Raw genomic sequence first — 20,072 nt, forward strand, 5'->3', positions numbered from 1 at the left:
CAAATACCTGATTCTAACATCCACTGACCTCCAACTGATGAACTGGATTGTACCTGGATGATTCTCATGAAATGTTGATGAAAATAGAAAATCACTTCCGTGATTCGGACCTAAGATCTATTCACATGTCAATCAAGTAAAATATTTTTTAGCTAATCTAAATGTTTTCTTTATGTTTTCGCATAGATAAGTACTATAAATGCTAGCTAATTTTTGTATATTTTCAGTTCCAAATTTAATTTAAAATTCAACTCATTGAATTCTTTTGATCCGTGTTATCGACCACGACAATGGTGTCTAGACCAAATACAGACAGACAAATTTTGGATATACAGAATGCAGAATCAGCTACTGCGTGGATTTTTTCTTTTGTGGCGAAATGTCGAGCAGAGAAGAAAGAGGACACAATAAACACCGATGGTACTGTACAGGACCTACAGATAACCAATCTGTTTCTTAGTATGTGCGGGCAAGATGCAATTATTAAACTTAGGAGCCTAATTAGTCCTAGGAATTTAATAGACACTCCGTATAAAGACACCAGATTGGCCATTCAACATTATATTTCTCCTAAATAGAGAGTAGTAACGACAGAAAAGGCTAATTTTCTGTCCGTAATACAAGGTGTAGGGGAGTCAGACGACAATTTTCTAGCACGTCATAGAGAAGAAGCACGCTATTGTGACTGCGAAAAACTCAAACAGCGGCCAACCCCGAAGAAGAGTTGGTAAAAAATAAAGTTTATCTCAGGTTTGAGGGACCCTGAAGCAAAACTTATACTAGACGGCATTAAAACAAAACCAACAATGTCGATTACTGAACTGACCGAGAGCTTACAGTTCAGAAGTCAAGAAATGGCTTTTGCAAGTTCTTCATCAGGTAATGAGCCTTTTACTGTGAAAGGAGAAGTTGGGCTCAGCATCAAAAAGACATTTCAAATGAACAATTTACGGCTAATAAAGAAACAATATGTGCACTAGGTGTGGAGGTAAGCCACATTCTAATAGAACCTGTCCAGCGCTAATTAAGAAATGCAACACCTGTGAAAAGGTGGGACACTTCTCAAAAATGTGTAGAACCAAACCCCAACCAAATTCAGGTAAGTACCACAAACAGAATAACTTTTGCGAAGAAGGAAACAATTCATCAGAGCAAGCATCTCCAGCATCGGAGATGGGAATGTTTTATACTAAAGAACAAATCTTTAGCGTGTCTGCGACATGGGAATATATCTCAATAAATAATTGCAAAGTAAAAATGCAGGTAGAAACAGGTGCAGATAGCACAGTGATATAATCCAAAATATGGACTGAGCTTGGTAAACCTCAGTTGGATGGTAAGACATCGCGAAAATTATGATGGTCATCATTTAACGCTTCGGGGATCGCTTACTTGTGACGTTGAGTGGAACGGAAGCAGGCTCACACCAAACAACTAGCAGTTGTGCAGTCTGATAAGGAATTTGGACTACTTGGTAGAGACCTACTACCCAAACACGGCGTGAACAACATCACAACCAAGCACCTACCTGCTGTAAGAGTTACAAAGCTCATGTGAATCTGACACCAGGATCACAGCCAATGTTTGCAAAGCCCGAAAAATACCTTCACCTCTTCAAGACAAGGTCACAGAGAAGCTGGAACAGATGGTCAGACAGGGCATCCTTGAACCGGTAGAGCCAGGAGGAATCACTAATGCATCTCCAGTGGTGTGGCAGAGAAAGAAGAGTGAAGAACTGAGCCTTTGCGTAGACTTGAAAGTGCATATCAATGGCAAGGTGATGGATGAGGACTACTCAATACCGGACATGGACACGATCTTCCACAACCTACATGTGGCCTCATATTTTGGCAAAATTGACCTCTCAGATGCCTACTATCAAATTGAACTGAACGAAGAGGCAAAAGATATATACACAATCAACACATCACAGGGACTGTTCAAGATGTGCCGACTACTTCAGGGATTGAAAAACTCTTCTTCAAGCTTCCAGAATTGCATCGAATCAACACTCAAAGGAATCAAGGGCGTTGTGATCTTTCAAGACGATGTGTTGGTGTATGGAACGACCAATGAACAGTTCGATAAAAGAATGCTTGCAGTCAAGAGTCGACTACGTGGGAAAAATATTACTATTAATGAGAAAAAGTCTAACTCAAAACCAGTCGACAGCGTTAGTTTTTTGGGATACTCCATTTCAAAGGAGGGAATAGCACCACATCCCAAAAATGTTGAAAAAACAAAAAATGCAAAAGCACCAACTAACAACAAACAACTTCAGAACTCAGATGTGGGACTTTCACATCACGATGAAGGTTCTGCAGCCACATCAGCTGCAGAGCACCAACATCCAAAACCACCAGAGCATTCACGAACATCAACAAGAAACAGAAAACAACCCGACATATTTGGAGAACCTATAACCACAAACTTGCTTATAAAGGAGAGAGGATGTGATGGTTTCAAAGAAACATCAAGAAACTTAGAAGTTTTCTCTATTAAAGTTTCAAAGAACAAAAGAAGAACTTAACTGAAGAACTTTGTTGCTATGTCGATAAGTAATGGCCACAAAACTAAACTCAATTTTAATTTTGTTTTGGCGCTATCATTATCTTATTGACCTATCAACCATATGTCAGAAGTAGGTTCTCCCACCAACAGAAACCTGATTCTAACATCCACTGACCTCCAACTGATGATCTCGATTGTACCTAGGCCATATATGATTCTCATGAAATGTTGATGAAAATAGAAAATCACCTCCGGGATTCCAACCTAAGATCTATTCACATGTCAATCAAGTAAAAATCTAAATTTTCTCTGTATATTTTCGCATAGATAAGTACTATAAATGCGAGCTAATTTTTGTATATTTTCAGGTCCAAATTTAATTTAAAATTCAACTTATTGAATTCTTTTGACCCGTGTTATCGACCACGACATTGTCACCTCTTATGTTTCATTCTATCTTCGAATTCATATAATTCAGATACAGGTCCTGCGTAGATTCCCTCAAATACCAAATAATTTTGCGAAACTTATTCAAATCAACCCAATCAACAACAACATTAAGCAACGTCTTCAACTATTTTAGCGAGTCAATAAGTAAATCAACCACAATAAATTTCAATACCTTTTTACTAAAAACCAGATAAGGCCATTATTCGAATCAATATTTTTTGCATGACATTTCTGCATGAATAATAATAGCAAAAATCTTTGCAACAAGACAGGACGCTTCCTCTTCTTTGGGTCAAAAACTTAAAACGTTAGTGATGCAGCGTTACATAGCTATAGCTGTGAAGCTGAAAATGAGCTCCCCTTCTTTTCAAAAAGTTTGACGCCAGCCAGCCATTGCCAATGACATGAACCCTCTGTATATTCATATTTCCAGCTTTTCTCTGCAACTCAAAGATGCAGATGGCCTTATCAGGTACTTAGAACTGTCTATCAGTTGATTGTCGCTGATCTCAACTGTATTTGTACACAATATACATTTTAGTTCGCTTTACCGCTTTCCTTTTACCTTGAGTACAAGACCGGTTGAAAAGAGGCACATAGCCGATCATAAAGAAGAAGCTACATATTAGCCAGGAACAAGACATGCATCTCTAAATTTTCCATATATCTATGCTGAACAAAATGGAATTTAATGACACAATTATGAAACAGCTACTCGACGATCAAATAGGACATTTTCCACCTCTGAGAGAAACCATCATTAATTATACATAGCGTCTTTTCCATCACCAATGACAGAGGCCAAAATGCTCTCAAAATTCGCAAACAATAACGGACAGGTGCAAACACAGCATGCAAATAAGCTTCACAACCATTTTACTACAAGCAGTTTCACCAAAATTGAGATGGAGCAGATAAGAATAAAATTGAACTAGAACGAATGGTACAACAGGACTGTATTTTCACCCTTTGATCATATCTTTTGTCTCCCTGTAATGCAACAGCAGATGCTCTCTAGTACAGCTTTTGGCTCCCTCTTACAACCCAATGCAAACAATTGTAAACGAAACAGCGCATCTCAACAACTCAATACAGAGACATTCGGTTCCTTCTATATTTTCTGAATGCATCATTTTTAAACTGAACGAGAAATATTCGAATCTTTCTCCAATAATAGCAAAACAAAAATGAAAACTTCCACACCTCTATTAGTACCTCTTTTAGTAACTATAATTTCTCATTTAATTCACTTCTTATCAGTGAAATAAACTTCTCGCTTCGACTTCGCTTGACTGATAATTGGACCTCTAAATTAACGAAAACATGGAAAAACAACGTCATTATCACAAAAGTAACAACAAGTACAAGATTGACGACCCAGTGGAATGGGGTACTCAATGCATCATTTTTAAACTGAACGAGAAATATTCGAATCTTTCTCCAATAATAGCAAAATAAAAATGAAAACTTCCACACCTCTATTAGTACCTCTTTTAGTAACTATAACTTCTCATTTAATTCACTTCTTATCAGTGAAATAAACTTCTCGCTTCAACTTCGCTTGACTGATAATTGGACCTCTAAATTAACGAAAACATGGAAAAACAACGTCATTATCACAAAAGTAACAACAAGTACAAGATTGACGACCCAGTGGAATGGGGTACTCAAGGACTCCTCCGGCCTATTCCGAGGTCCGCCTTCACTTACGAGCCATCACTTCGCATCATCGATCTAGGTGAGTTTTTAAACGGGTTTTAGCACAATGATTGATTTAAAGTGAAATAAATTTCCGCCAGAACGATTAAGACCACAAAAAACCAAGAAATCGAGCGTGAACAAGTTAAATTGATTGCACTGATTTATTTGGTACGCAATCAAATACCTTTAAAGTCTCGAATAAATCTCTTTAGATCACTTGTTTCGTCGCATTTAGAATATAGTGCAATATTTTTTCAAACTTTGCCATCCTACTCAATTGACAGAATAAACAAACAAATTAGATGGGGCATAAAAGTCTGCTTTTTTCGAACCAAATATGACAGTGCTCATAAACTACTTCTTGAAAATAAAATACTTCCCGCAGAACTTCATATAGCAAAAACTTCATTAAATAGACTTTTCGATATTGTCCAACAAACAACATACAAGACCAAAAAAATTCAGAATAATCGGAGACGTTGAAATTAAAGTAAATAATCGTACATATGATTTTTCTCTAACAAAAAAATGTAAATCAAAATGGAGTCAAAATCCAGCTATAAGAAACTTCGTTCGGAAATGGAATAAACTTCCAAGAGCTCTAAGAAAGGAAAAATCAAAGAAAAAATTTAAAAAAGAATTAAAGAAAGAGATGCAAAAAAGACACGAACGAGTTCCAATGGACAAAAAATTGAAGGCTTTAAAAGTTTAATATAAAATAAATCAAGAAAAATAGAAACTGAACCTTAGTTTTTTAATGTTATACTTAGTTAATCAAAGGAAAGATGTAGTATAATTGATTTATAATATTACAACATGTAACTTTAACCTTGGGGATATTCGAATTTACATGTTTGAGATTTTAAAAAAAAATCGAAAAAGTAAATTCGGCAAACAAAAGTCTCTCTTCAGATGAGACAATAATGAATGCTTACAACACTGTTTGAGAGCACCGGCATTCATCAACATAGCCCGCAGACATTCTAAATAGCCTCAAAATAGAATTTGCTACCGACAGTATAGAATATAGACAGGAACAGATATAGAAATGAGTTCCCGACGTCATCGATGTCGCTTACAATAATATTTACAAACATAACCCACCAACGGTTACTCTCTAACGACTAGTGGGGGTTCAAATCTATCACAGCTTGCTTTAGTCGGGTTGGGGCAACACAATTCAGTAAAGAAGGGCTTTATATGACCTAAATAACCACTGATAATATTTTAAGTAAGACAAATTACACCAATTTCGGCGAATTTTTCATTTGACTTTTAGTAGTGAACTGCCGCCACAAGTTGCTAACACTTGTGAATGAGAAAATTTAGATCGCGCAAAATGAAAAAGTCAAGGGCGCAAACGCCACTCAAAATATCACAGAAGTAAGACCAACATGTTTACAATAATTGCTTCGAACTTCGTTAAGAAACTTCGATAACAGTAAATAAAATCTTAGCGACAAAAAATTGATATTTTGGATCTTTTCCGTTTGTCCCCCCAGCTTAGTGGGTGCATATTATTTGCACCCCCGCCAGACGCACGTGCCGTATTTTTACACAATGATTTAACATGTAATGACACGTGCTCTGTAACTGGGGGAGTATAACGTACTGGGGGGGGCACAAACGGACGGAAAAGATTCGATTTTTTTGTTGAAATTCATTAAAACCATATTCCAGCATCCTTCAATGAAATTCAATTTAATTGAGGTTTGAACGTGCACAAATCAAATTGTGGAGTGAGTCATCTAAAGCATAAACATAGCCGGCAGATTGCCGGAAAATAGCCGCGATAGACGCTCGTGGCCTTCCAGGGATTGAAACACCTAAAGAAATAAGATAGACAGATCGACCACCAGTCCTTCAATAGACCACTAGACTTCTCAGGTTAGCTTCGGACTGTCAATTTTTGACACATACGTTCTATAAGGAAAACGCCCTTAAAGAGCTATTTCAAAATTGATATTCGAAATCAAAAACTCAAGACTAATAATCACAAATTAGGGCATAAAAGATTGGCACAACTTAGATGCACACTATTAACTAGTAAATCTTCATTAAAAATTAAAGTTCCATAAGTGAGTTCAGAAGTCAATTTTTTGAGTGAGGTAAGTCACGCAACTGACCTAAAAGCAGAAACAACGTCACGTACACAAATTTTAACTGCAAAGCAATAGAAGTCACTGAAGTCAATTCCAAGAAGTCAATTCCAAGAAGTCAGGTCGTAAGAATCATTGATGGAGACGACGAATTAAAAAAAACACGATGTCCCCAATAATAGCCGCTATCGCTTCGCGGCTATTAATCAAATATTATTACGCAAATGGCCCAAAAGCCCTCGCAGGACCAAGCGCAAATTCCCTTCAAGAGAGAGGAATACGATTGAAAAATTGGTGTTTTACAGCTATTCCGCGTGACAGAACATGAAACAAAAAAGCTCCAGACCACGAAACAAAACACATTTCCGGAAGACGGCAAGCAAAGCTTGACTAAGGTACCAGCCAACTAATTACCCAATTGCCAGATTTTTAATTCATAATATTTAATACGAAACAAGAAAACGGAGAAATACAAAAAGAAAGTTCCGACTTTTTCGAAAGGTCTTCAAAGGTTGCAACTGCGGGACAATCATCTTAAACAGCAGTACATTTTTCATTCAAAAATGACTTTTTACAGGGTAGACAGAACAGAAGGGGTACGAATAAAAAACAAAGAACTACCAAATAAAAATAACCGACTAACATCGGGCGAATTGCTCTCAAATGACCAGCGAGCGGTTGGTTTTGTCAGTAGCTAGCCACCGTATAGTGAGACTAGCTTTAGCTTGATTCGACTCTGCAACTTTTAGTTTTCTAGCCTTGTTAGTAAATAAATCAAATAAACTAATATTTTAAAAATTTGCAAAACATTGCAAAATTTAAAAGAAAAGCTTTCAGATTTCGCAGTCAAAATGTTCAAAATAATATTCTGTCTCTGGAGTTATGTCATGTAACCCATCTGCAAGACTTGAAAAGCTTCGTCAGCCAGTAATGACCGTTAAACTCAGAAAAGGAATAAAACATTCAAAAATTTTAAAAACAATCGCAAATTCTAACAAAAACTTGCTAAAATTCAAGATATTAAAATCTTCCAAACCATTTCATTGTTCAATAGACTGTCCAGTATCCCTATTTGAAGTTTTAAATAGTTTCACTGGCTCATAAAGATCCATAAACTTGGAACGTGATAATAATTTTCCGAAAATATGAAAATTAAATTTTATCAAAAAATAACTAAGGCTGAAGTCATTTAAAAACTGATAACCATTGATTAACTCCAGAAACTAAGCAGCAGTTTATTATCAATCCTTGGAGAAAGTCCCTAGGACCCTGGTGCGGGAAAAATGATAAAAAAAACAGACTCAAAAAACTTGAATATTTCAAATAATTTTTAAAAATTGCTGATACTAAAATCTTGAAAAACATTCCATTACAATAAGAAGCTATGCAGTAACATATAATCAACCCCTAGAGGAGGTTATGTGGCTCTTGAGGCTAGAGAAACCTGAAAAATGACAAATTTCAAAAAAAATAGAAAAAACAAAACTGCAGATTGCATAAAAAACTGCTTAAATTTGCGATAATAAAAACTAAACAATGGCCTAAAACATTTTCTAGTAACTTAGATTTTCTTAGTAACGGAGATTTTCTGTTAGGCTGAAAAACCTGAATAATGACAATAAATGTCAAATAAAATGAAAAAAATTGCACGTTTAGTAAAAAAAAATGCTAAAATTCGCAATGTTAAAATGTTGAAACCATTCCACGACAACTAGAAACTATGCAGTAACCTATTATTCAAATCTAGAGGAGGTTCCTTGACACCTAGAGCTAACAAAAATCAAAAAAATGTTAAAAATTTTTGTTTGTTAGCAGACACGGTGGGGGGGGGTGCCTCGGGGGCTGATGGGGAGGGAGGGGGATGGGCAACAGTGGGGTGGGGGCGGGGCAACACAGCTCGGTGGGGGGGGGGGGGGGTAGTGGCAATAGTGGGGGGGGGGTCAACAGTGGGGTTGTCTTCAACCTCTAAGAACCGCCCTTCGCACTATAAGTATAAGTCTCCAAAACAGTTTGAGCTGAAACAGAGCTGAAAGACTCTATAAGCCCTTAATCCCCACTGGGCGCTACCTGTTTATCCTGTTTTGAGGACGAAAAGTCAAAAGCGTCAGACGAAAAATCGGTCAAGCGAAAAATCGCATAAAAAAGACCGACAGGACTAATATAATTGTTACAAACTTCGTTTGTAATTAATCATTTATCTTTCTTTACAAAACTCTCCAAAATGTCAAACAATTGTTCTCAAGATCCCTTGCAATACTATTTTCGAGCGATCAGCACACAATAGAAAAAATATATCAATAGGCAACAACAGCAAAAACACGTACAAAAATCGTGAAATCGTTTCAACCATTTCAATAAGAAAGGAGCTAACAAACCTTCAAGTAAATGCTATTAACAGAACTATAAATAACCTCCAAATAAACAAATGAAGAAAAATACCTATTCTGAAAACCACAAAAGGAACAATAGAAATAGGCAGAAAATTTAAAACAGGCAAGATAAATTAATTTATGACATTTCTTTGACAAAAACAACTAATCAAATCACAGGGTCACCACTAGAAAAGCAACCAAACAAAACCATCAGCTATAAATACTTCAAAAAAGAATAGAAAAACATGTAAAGATTTTCTGGAATGGCAGAATGAGATAAAATAGCAAAAATGCTCCCAAACTAAAATTTTCCGAACCTTAATGAAAAAGTTAGAGTTAAAACAAAAAACTGCTTCCAAACAGTCGCACTTGGTCAAAAATTATCTATCACTTAGTGCAAATATTTACACTATTTCTTCGAATACAGGAATGACCGAAGTCACCACTTTTCTCTCCGCTCTTCATTCGTTCAATAACCAAAAACTAAAGTTTTTTTACGTCATGCACCGAAATCCTGTTTTAGAACCACTCGACAGATTACAAAAGATAACATAAACCTTGAATACCGCAGCATTAGAACAAACATTTATGCTAAATCCAATTTCCTCCCTCAGCACTACGAACATAACCGACAAAACCCAAGCAATTGTTCTCACCAGTCGGGTGATAGCTTGGCAATAGGTTGCCTAAGCTTAAGGAAGATAGCGTTAGACAAGAAATTGCATTAAAACACTAGCAGGACTATACATCATAATTAGGATCTTTTCTGCTAGCGCCCCCAGCATAGTTAGGCACCCCCATTTATAAATGTGTAAACATATTGTTAAAGCTAAGTAATCTTATACGTGAACATATATGAGCAATATGCATTTACTAAAAGCTAGCACAGCTATGGTTTGAAAATATTACGTATTCAACCAAAATTTGTTGCATATAACGTAAGCATCAATAAAAATTTCTGTATTAGATCATTTTTGGTGTTATCGGCTACAATAAGGGCTTGAATTTTTAAAACTTTTTTAAGGAAACTATTCTAAAAGTGCCTTCAATCTACCTAGACATTTGTTTCAATGAATTGCAAATATCGCTCTTACAATTCGCGAAAACTTAGATTTTTTGGGGGGTGCAAATTTATCGGCTATATAAGGCTGGGGGGGGGGGGGGCGCTAGCAGCAAAGATCCCATAATTACTGCAAACATCATTTGAGAGTATTTAATCTATAACATAGCCGACTAGTCTGGCAAATCACTCTCAAACCCAAGGAGAGCGGTTGGCTTCGTCAGTACTTAGCTAGCTGCAGCTAAGAGAGGTTAAAAGCTGAAAAGTCTTAACCGAATGATAAAAAGTATTTGCCATGCAATCTAATTGTATGGCTATTTTACTCATACCTGTCCAAGTTTCCAAAAATCTCCAAAAGAGACTCCAACAAAAATTTACCAGTAAATCTTCAAGAAACCCAACGATAAGTAAAAAAAATGGCCAAGGAACATAACCGACTAGCGTCGGGTAAACTGCTCTCAAACGACCGTCAAGCGGTTGGCTTCTGTAGCAGCCAGCTGGGGCTTAGGCATGGGTGGTGGGCGATCGGAATGGATGTCTCAGGGGGGAGGGGGGGGGGGGGTGGTCAAGCGATAGGAGGTGGTGTGTTGAGTCGGGATTCAGACTCTTAGATTAAGAACCGCCCTTCACGCCATGAATTTATGTCGCCTCAACACGTTCGGTGAATCGCATACTTAGAGACTTGTAAGGCGTTAAGGCTCGAAGAGAACTGCTCAGCAACTTCATGCCCTCAGGGCTTTCCCTGTTTATCCCGTTTTTCAAGACGAATGGTCAGACAAAAATTCGGCAGTACAAAAAATCGCAGAAAAAAAAGACCAGCAGGACTAATATAATCGCTACAAACTTCAAGAGCAATTTATGCTCTATCTAACTTATGGTTCGAGTTATAAACAATAGAGCACATTTTCTTTGGAATCGACAACGTATTATAGACTACTGTTTTTAAACGAGTTTTTATCATTTACTAATGAATTGAAATGAGGTGCGTAGGCCATGTAGAGTGAAACTGTTGATCATTGGTTCTGAAATTCAGCAGCCCAATGTTCTGTATGTATAAACGTACGTGACACCTGAAAATATCGTACCTGTAAGGAAACATTCAAAAAGTTTTCTCTTTTAGCACAGCCCAAATACATCTTGGACCCAAAACGCTCAGTAGGACGAAGCGCACGCTGGGATGTCGACACTTGTCATCTGTCCTACAAACTAACAGAGGAGTTATTCGAGTTATCAAAACCGAAGCATCGATGCAGTGCATCCGAAAGCTCCTACAGCAGTGACGGAAACCCAAAACGACCCAAGTCAGTACCAGCAAAAATGCCCGATATTGACCGTCTCTCAAAACCCAAAACTACTCTTTTAGACGAACAAATTAACGAGGAATATCAGGCATCACTACGGGAACCAGAGAGCAAAATTGCACGACCTACATCAGCTAGAATTTCTTACCTTTCTCAGCCCAAAATTAGAAAAGCCAACAATAATTTGACAGAAGAAGAAACATTTGGAGTGAAGCCCAGTGCTTTATATTGCAAATCTGAATGTAGTTCATATGTGCAAGCCTTAGCATATCCTAAAAGATTGCCCAAAGATTTTCTGGGGTCTAGGAATCCAGCTTGGAAGGTAAAACGATCAGCGTTAAGGGCAACAGCTACAGAACGAATCAATAAGCTAGCGGAATCGAAGAACAGCGATGTCAATTTTAGAGATCCAAATGAGACTCAAGAAAGGGAGAATTTCTATTTCGGAAGAAATCCGAATCCTTTTCCAGTCAGGAAACCTGCCTTGAAAGCGGTTTGTTCACGGCGCGTCCGCAAATTAGCAAAGCCTAGATGCAGACCAGATGATTAGCAATAAAACTGTTATCAAAAATCGGGATCTATCCTGCTTCCGCCTACAGCTTGCCCCTAATCGCACGTGATATTGTTTTTCACACAGTAGAATGCTATAACATTAATTTGAACCAGGGATCATAAAGTGGGCGGGAAAATGCAGAGCAGATCCAAAAATTGAACTTCTAAAAATTTTGAAGCCTAATAAAATACGTTTTAAGCATTTCAAAATGACTGGTTAAGTTTTCTCTCAGATTTAATTGATTAAAGGAATGTTTCTTCGATGCCTACTGAAGTCCATCTGAAAAAGCGTGAAGTGGTTTTTGTGTTTGTGAGCTCTTGTAATGTCACCTCAACCCCATTAAGCGAAAATATTATCATTAGTTAAGCAAATGTGAAAACTGCAGTTGCTCAATTATGTTCTCCGTTTAATGAGCACAAACTAGCCTCCGATTGCTGTAAAAAGGTAACTTATCTAGAATGATGAAAACTGTTCCCCTCACCCGGCTCAAAAGAGCACGCCCAGTCAAATGATCTCCAAAAACCTAGGCAAGATCCCGGAATGTTCTCCCTCTAAGATTCAGAAAATAGTGATCTTATCGGGAAATGAAAATGTGGTACGATAGAGTAAGATCCCACCCTCTCCAAAAAGGAAATTGTATGTTTCCCAGTTTTTACTGGCAAAAAACTAGGAATCGTTGCATTGGGCGACCACAATTAATTGCCATTTATATACCTTTATAATTAAATATACGATTATCAGTAAAAAGTGTGTAGACGGTTGTGAATCATACAAGGTATTGGAAACAAAAACTTGGTTCACAGAGAGTGATAGTTTTAAAAATATGCATACCTGAACGCATTGTTTGATCCAAAAGTGGTCATGCATGGACTCCCAGTTTTGGCTGCAAACAATGTATAAGAGTTGATTGTAGACAGACTTTGTCCCAATGCTCTCCTTCCACAGATTGAAGAACTCTGTCCTCAATTCTGAGTCAGAGGCCAAACGAAGACCACACATGAATGCCGATTCAAGCTTCGATGAAAGCTCTGTTTTCTTTAACTCTTCGTCTCTGCAAACAAACAGAATACTCATTGGCGCATTTTATTTAACAGCTAAGTTCATTTTAGAAACTATTTTATTTCAAAGAAAATATGGCATCCTACATGCAGAACAACGATTCTCGGAAGACTCATAGCGTTTTAATATCTAAGAAAAGAACACGAGCTTTAAAATGTTTCAAATATATATAAAACAGTGATTCCATAACCTAACGTTTTACAAACCAAAATTAAAATAATTATTATTTCTGGAACGAATAACCTATAAACATAACCAACTAACGCCGGATCGAATTGCTCTCAAACATCCGGCCAGCGGTTGGCTTCGTCAGTAGCTAACTATGGTTTAGTGAGGCTAGCTCTAGCTTAATTGAAGGGGTGTGAGGTGAGCGTAGCGCAGCGGGGGGGGGGTCAAACTCTAAGAAACGCCCTTCAAACCAAAAGTATAAGTCTCCAAAGCAGTTTCTGTGAATCGCATACTTTGACTAGTTAGCTGAAAGGCTCTAAGAGCACTTAATGCCTTCTGGGCTCTACCTGTTTATCCCGTGTTTGAGGACGAAAAGTCAAATGGTTCAGACAAAAAATTGCATAACATGACCTACAGGACTAATATAATTGCTACGAACTTCGTTTGGAGCAATTAATAAGTGTCCGACTACCATCGCGGGAATTGCCTTCGAATGATGAAAATAATTACAACAAAAATCGAATGATAGCAAATGAAGAACATTTACTGAAGCTTCAATGATGTGACCAGAGCTTATTTCAGACCACTGCTAAGATTGAGAGAAACAAAAATAAAATCATTTTAGCGCATTTTTGGTTCGACTTTTAGAACTAAACTGCCGCCAATTGATTCAGCGGCCTAAAATAGTGAATGAGAGAACGCCTTAGATAACGCAAAAATTTAGAAGTCCACGGAAAACTTCTAATAGGAAAGAGGGGAATTAGAGGAATTAAAGTCAAAACACATCCATTAATTGTCAAAGCGCCATAAAATTTAGGGTTAGGAACTTCATAGTAGGCCTACTTTTTTGTTAAGCTTATTTTCGCCGAGAGGTATCATTTGAGGAGGAACAAAATTCATGCCATTGAAAAACCCATAAAACTGAATCGATAGTTCAAGTTAATTTTTTTTCTCAACGAGATTCATACCTTGTAACGACTGAAAAACGCCATTAAGTGCTCAAACTAATAAAAATATGGAACAAACAAAGTTAGATATAATGTAATTTAATTGAATCGGAGAATTAGTTCTTAGGAAAAACCAAGCCGCATAAAACAGATCCAACCCTTTTTCATACATTACGTTGAGATCAGCAGACGACAATTAAGCTCTTCAATTTCTTGAGAATGTGGTTTTCAAAAGGTTCAATTAAAAAAAAATTACAATTTTGAGAGGCCGGACAATTTTTTGTTTTGAGGGGAAAATAAAAATAGAAGTTGCTAATAATGCGTTCGGTCATCTGTTTAATCTAAAAGTGATGATTGTACATAATTTATTACAGACAAAAAACGTTAAGGCAAAATGCCATACAATTTGTGGAACTTTCTCAACAAAGAAAACTTTTAGCGTACATAAAAATCGTGTTATCCTATAAGAAAGGTAACTAATGAACTTTCCTACGCTGTTCAATTAATCTTGAACTCTGAACTCTGTCACTCTGAAAACAAATGAATTATCTCTTCGATTTTCTTTTACATAGAATCAAATAAAAAATGCTTTGTTTAAAAGAAGACTTTATGTGGGCTGCAGTTTCTTAATTCAGCAAAACAATATTGCGTGGAAAATGGACGCTAGTCTAATGTTCTTTTTTTTCTATTTGAGTAGAACAAATCTATATAATAGATATATAATAGCTATCTCAAAGTACAAGCAATATTGATGTTCACTTAATCATTTCACAAAGTTGTCTTCTGCTCAAATAGAAAAAAGAACAGTAGACTAGCGACAAAAATTAAAGTTTCCACGCAAAATACTTTTGGTGAGATATGAAACTACAGCTCACAAAAAGTCTTGTTTTAAACAGTAAAGATTGTGTTCGTTGAGAAAGGTATTAAAAATTGTTTGTCATTTTGTCTTATCCATATTTTTGTCTTCATAAAATATATTATATACAATTATCACTTTCAGACGAACCAGACTGCCAACATCATTATTAGCAACTGCTATTTGAAAAAATCGAAACAACTCAGATCTTCTATTCCGCCAATAGACAGACAAGATTCTTTTTTGTTTACTTTTGGCTTCTCTCTCCCTTTTCCGTTTTTCCCTAGGTTTTCCGCACTTAAGACAGCGGGGTCAACTATTTCTTGAAATTGTTATTTGATTAAATTTGAAAAAAAAATATATATTAAAAGCAGTTTTTAGTTGTATCTTGTGTCTCATTATATATTTGTTCTTAAATGTGTGAAATTTTTCATCAACGTATAAAATATAGACAATGAGGACTTCACTGTTCCTAAACAGTGAGTTTGGCCTCCCATGGCGTATACTAACTACTTGACCAAAGCAATACCAAACAGTTGTGTTCTCCCTTAATTTTCTCCTTTTGAACTCGTTGGCCTTAACAACTTTGCAGAGGAAATAATTACTGTTAATGTATTTCGAAGCTTAAGGTTAAGGTATTAATGGTGGAAATTAAAAAAAACGTAAACGGTCGGCATCGCCACAATCTTGGAATTAGAAATGCTTATAATCTACTGTGAACACGCTATTGCAGTACGTGCAAGATTATCTGCGAAAGATTATCTGAACTCTGTAAATTTGAGTTTGGCTAAACCTATTTTCTAATAAATTTTAATAGTTTTTTCAACTTAAGACGGGTTGGAACTTTATGAGCAAACACATGTTACCGATCCTCCTCGTTATATAATATTGAGTATTTCCACATGAAATTTAACAGGATTGTATCTTCAAAAACACCGGAAAAACTTACTTGTAAACATATAGAACTATCTTCAAGAAGGCAGCTTGCAGATTGGCATCGTCTGGAAACCGCTTTTCGAGTGAATTCATCATTTTGAACAGGAGCAGAGATTTCTCTCTCAGAGTCGGTCCACTTGTTGAGAGACTTCCTCCAATAGATGTATTCGCCGACCCACGAATCCAGGTGTCCAAGCAAGATATCAAACTTAAGATCACCTGCAATCGACACCATTAATTGCAGCAATTCATGCATACAAAATTTTTGCAAGTACAAAGATTAAGCAATACTGAGAAAACTTTAAACGCTTGTATGAACTTAAAGCCTTCATCCGAAAACAATATTTGTTGATATAAATGCAAAAAAAACTCAAAGTTTGTATCAAATTTTTCTTCGCTCTTCAAAATGATTACCGAAAAAAAAACTCAGCGTCACTAAACACCAGCTGAAATTGCAGCACTAATTCAGGCACCATTTTTCTAATATTCACTTTCATCTAATAAGTTGACCAATTGAGCACTTGATTCCCCAATTTGACCAAACGATTGGTCTTGAAAATAAATTGACATAACAACAAGATTGCTAAATTGACTTAAAAAACAATCGCGAAGCTCGTATCAATTTAAAATGCACAAACCTCCAGTACATTTAATAAAAATACCCGACATATTACAGGAAATTAGCTCCTATTGATTCCAATAGCCCCGATGGGAACTCAAAGAACAGAAAAAATCATTTGCAATATATATATATATATATATATATATATATAATATATTATATATATACATATATATATATATATATATATATATATATATATATATAAGTAAGAACCAGTTTGATTTCACTTCGTAGTTAGGCATACTCCTGTTTCTTAATGATAGCATACAGGGTCTACTATCAATGCCAATAAGCATTAGATGGTAACTGAGACTTATTAGAATAAAGTTCAAGTAGAAGACATCTGTTTTGTTTTTTCATTTTGCTTTTTGATACTGGCTCTGTCGATTCTAGATCGTACAACTGCTGCTGAAAAGCGTTTTGACTAAACACCAGCTGAAATTGCAGCACTAATTCAGGCACCATTTTTCTAATATTCACTTTCATCTAATAAGTTGACCAATTGAGCATTTGATTCCCCAATTTGACCAAATGATTGGTCTTGAAAATAAATTGACATAACAACAAGATTGCTAAATTGACTTAAAAAACAATCGCGAAGCTCGTATCAATTTAAAATGCACAAACCTCCAGTACATTTAATAAAAATACCCGACATATTACAGGAAATTAGCTCCTATTGATTCCAATAGCCCCGATGGGAACTCAAAGAACAGAAAAAATCATTTGCAATATATATATATATATATATATATATATATATAAAATATATTATATATATATATATATATATAAAGTAAGAACCAGTTTGATTTCACTTCGTAGTTAGGCATACTCCTGTTTCTTAATGATAGCATACAGGGTCTACTATCAATGCCAATAAGCATTAGATGGTAACTGAGACTTATTAGAATAAAGTTCAAATAGCAGACATCTGTTTCGTTTTTTGATTTTGCTTTTTGATACTGACTCTGTCGATTCTAGATCGTACAACTGCTGCTGAAAAGCGTTTTGAGCAGAAAGAGAATAGTGAAGCTAGAGATTTCAAAAAGATTTCACGCAAAATGATGAACAAGCTGCAAATCAAGGCAAACAGAAAGAAATTTTTGTTCGACAAAATAAAACAAATATAGTCGGCAGAATTCCAGATAGGACTCGAAGAACCGCTTCTTTCACAAAAGACCCATATCTTTCTCAAACATAACAATTTCAGATCAAGTTAATCAATTGAGATCGAGAAATGCTCAGGCAATAAAAAGAAAAGACATAATAGGCTCACATACCTGTCTAAATTTGAAGACACATAGCCGGCAGATTGCCGGAAAAAAGCCGCGATAGACGCTTGTGGCCTACCATGAATTGAAACAACTAAAGAAATAAGACTGACAGATCGACCACCAGTTTTTTAATAGACCACTACTTTTTGGGTTAGATTCGGACTGTCATTTTTATGAGACACGTTTGCTCTACAAGGAACATAGCCGGCAGATTGCCGGAATATAGCCGCGATATACGCTTGTGGCCTACCATGAATTGAAACAACTAAAGAAATAAGACTGACAGATCGACCACCAGTTTTTTAATAGACCACTAGACTTTTTGGGTTAGATTCGGACTGACATTTTTATGAGACACGTTTGCTCTACAAGAAACATAGCCGTAGACCTTTGACCTTAAAGTTCCTTTGACTCTACAAGTTCCTTTGACCTTAAACAAACTCAAATTAAACTCAAGTTTTAAAGTGCAAAAGTCATTTTATTGAGTGAGGTAAGTCACGTATGATCAAATCTAATCACGCAAATAACCTGAAAACTTTCGCTAAAGCGAGTGAGAAATGACGTCACGCGCGCAAATACCGTTAGTGAGAGGAAGAAACAATTCAGAAAATTTGACTTTTCCTGCTTTGCTGTGTGAACAAAGGTAAAACGAAAAAAGAGCGTCAGACGACGAAACAAAAAAACATAGCAGGACAAGTCCTGAAATACAATCCAAAGAATTGAATGAAATACTGAGAACTAATGAGAGCCTGAACCAGCAGATCAATTGAACATGCCCAGCAAAAAGACAATCTCAAAGTTGAGAAATTAAAATAATCAAAGAAATTAAATAAGAAAATAATCATGGATAAAACTGTTGAAGCTTTTATCTTGAAGGCCAAATATGATACAAATCAATATACTAATTTACTCACGTACAAGACATGAAAGAGACTCCACTAAAGGTAGATAAACACGAGAAATTTGACCAACGCTTCAAAAAAACTGACAAGTGCAAAATTTGAAGAAAGTTTCTTAATTTTGGGGCAATAAAATGTTCAAAACCATTTTTTTGTCTGTGGTGTTCTGCCATATAACCCACCTGCAAGACCTAAAAAGTTTTGTCGGCCAGGACAGATAGTTACACTCAGAAATGGCTAAAAAAATCAGAATTAAAAAACAATTAAAAATTTTAACAAAATAATGCTAAAATTCGTGATATTAACATCTTCAGAACTGTTTCAATTTTTCCAGAAACTATAAATTGTTTTTATTTCCAACCTTAAATAGTTTCACTGGCTCATAAAAGTCAATAAATTTGGAACATAACAATTTTCAGAATGATTGAAAAAAAAAACAATTAATTTTTATCAAAGTATTACAAAAACTGATTAATATTAAAAAATTGATAACCAATCCATTACCGCTAGGAAAATGTGCAGTTACTTATTCATTGCCACTATAACTATGCAGTAACCTAGTAAAAAAAACCGTAGAGGAAATTCCGTGGCCTTTGATGATTGAGATACGTAAAAAATGACAAAAACTTTCAAAAAAACTTGCAAGTTTTATCAAAAAATTGCAAAAACTCGTGATGTGTCAAAAACCATTCATTAACACCAGAAACTATGCAGTAACCTATTATCAAACCCTGAAGCAGGTCTCTTGAAACCTAGGGCTGAAAAAGCTCAAAAAATGACAAAAAAAATTTAAAAACTTATGAAAACTTTTTAAATTGTAAAAGTTAGTATAAAATTGCGTGTTGATATTTGGAAAACCAAAACATATAGTTCTTAAAACGGTCATAGAAAATAATTATGCCTTGGAAAAGACCTTTATCAACGTTTACAAACCTCAATTTTAGACTGGTCCTGCAAAAAAATGCAACATTTTGGGCTCGAAAACTCCTAAAAATGACCTTTTAACCTTGAATTACGGCCTTCCCAGTAGCTTCGCCACTCTAAGCAATTCAAAAACTATTAAACGCGTCTAAGGGCCTCTAATGAAAGTTGATGCCCGCTGACCTTAACCTGTTTATCCCGTTCTGAATGCTCAAAGTCATGAAAAGTGTGAAAACATCTTACAAAAATCAAAAAAAAGACAGAGCACCAATACAATTCAATTCTTGGATTGTAAAAAACCAAGAGCACTGCAATATAGCTACGCTCAGCTTACAGC

At 35.9% G+C, this 20,072-nt stretch overlaps 2 protein-coding genes across 4 annotated transcripts in view; one reads left to right on the forward strand and one right to left on the reverse strand.

Annotated features, from left to right (window-relative positions):
* LOC142344707 (transformation/transcription domain-associated protein-like) overlaps positions 1–20,072 on the reverse strand; it is a 143,098-nt gene that overhangs the window by 55,991 nt on the left and 67,035 nt on the right. For both annotated transcript variants that reach the window (XM_075396578.1, XM_075396579.1), the window contains exons 26-27: positions 16,027–16,232; positions 12,879–13,098 (exon numbers count right to left, since the gene is read on the reverse strand). In XM_075396578.1, the coding sequence (XP_075252693.1) occupies positions 12,879–13,098; positions 16,027–16,232 (426 nt within the window). The remainder of the gene's footprint in view (positions 1–12,878; positions 13,099–16,026; positions 16,233–20,072) is intronic.
* Positions 3,794–12,341, forward strand: LOC142344708 (sperm microtubule associated protein 2-like). 2 transcript variants are annotated; one of them, XM_075396580.1, is made up of 3 exons: positions 3,794–4,065; positions 4,412–4,699; positions 11,314–12,341. In XM_075396580.1, the coding sequence occupies exons 2-3, from the start codon at positions 4,558–4,560 to the stop codon at positions 12,042–12,044; spliced, it is 873 nt and encodes a 290-aa protein (XP_075252695.1). In that variant the 5' UTR covers positions 3,794–4,065; positions 4,412–4,557; the 3' UTR covers positions 12,045–12,341. The 2 variants fall into 2 exon arrangements, with proteins under 2 accessions (XP_075252695.1, XP_075252696.1); XM_075396581.1 differs by having other exon boundaries at positions 4,459–4,699.

The sequence above is a fragment of the Convolutriloba macropyga genome, chromosome 8, assembly GCF_964194025.1.
Source record: "Convolutriloba macropyga chromosome 8, txConMacr16.3, whole genome shotgun sequence".
Classification (NCBI taxonomy): Eukaryota; Metazoa; Xenacoelomorpha; order Acoela; family Convolutidae; genus Convolutriloba; species Convolutriloba macropyga.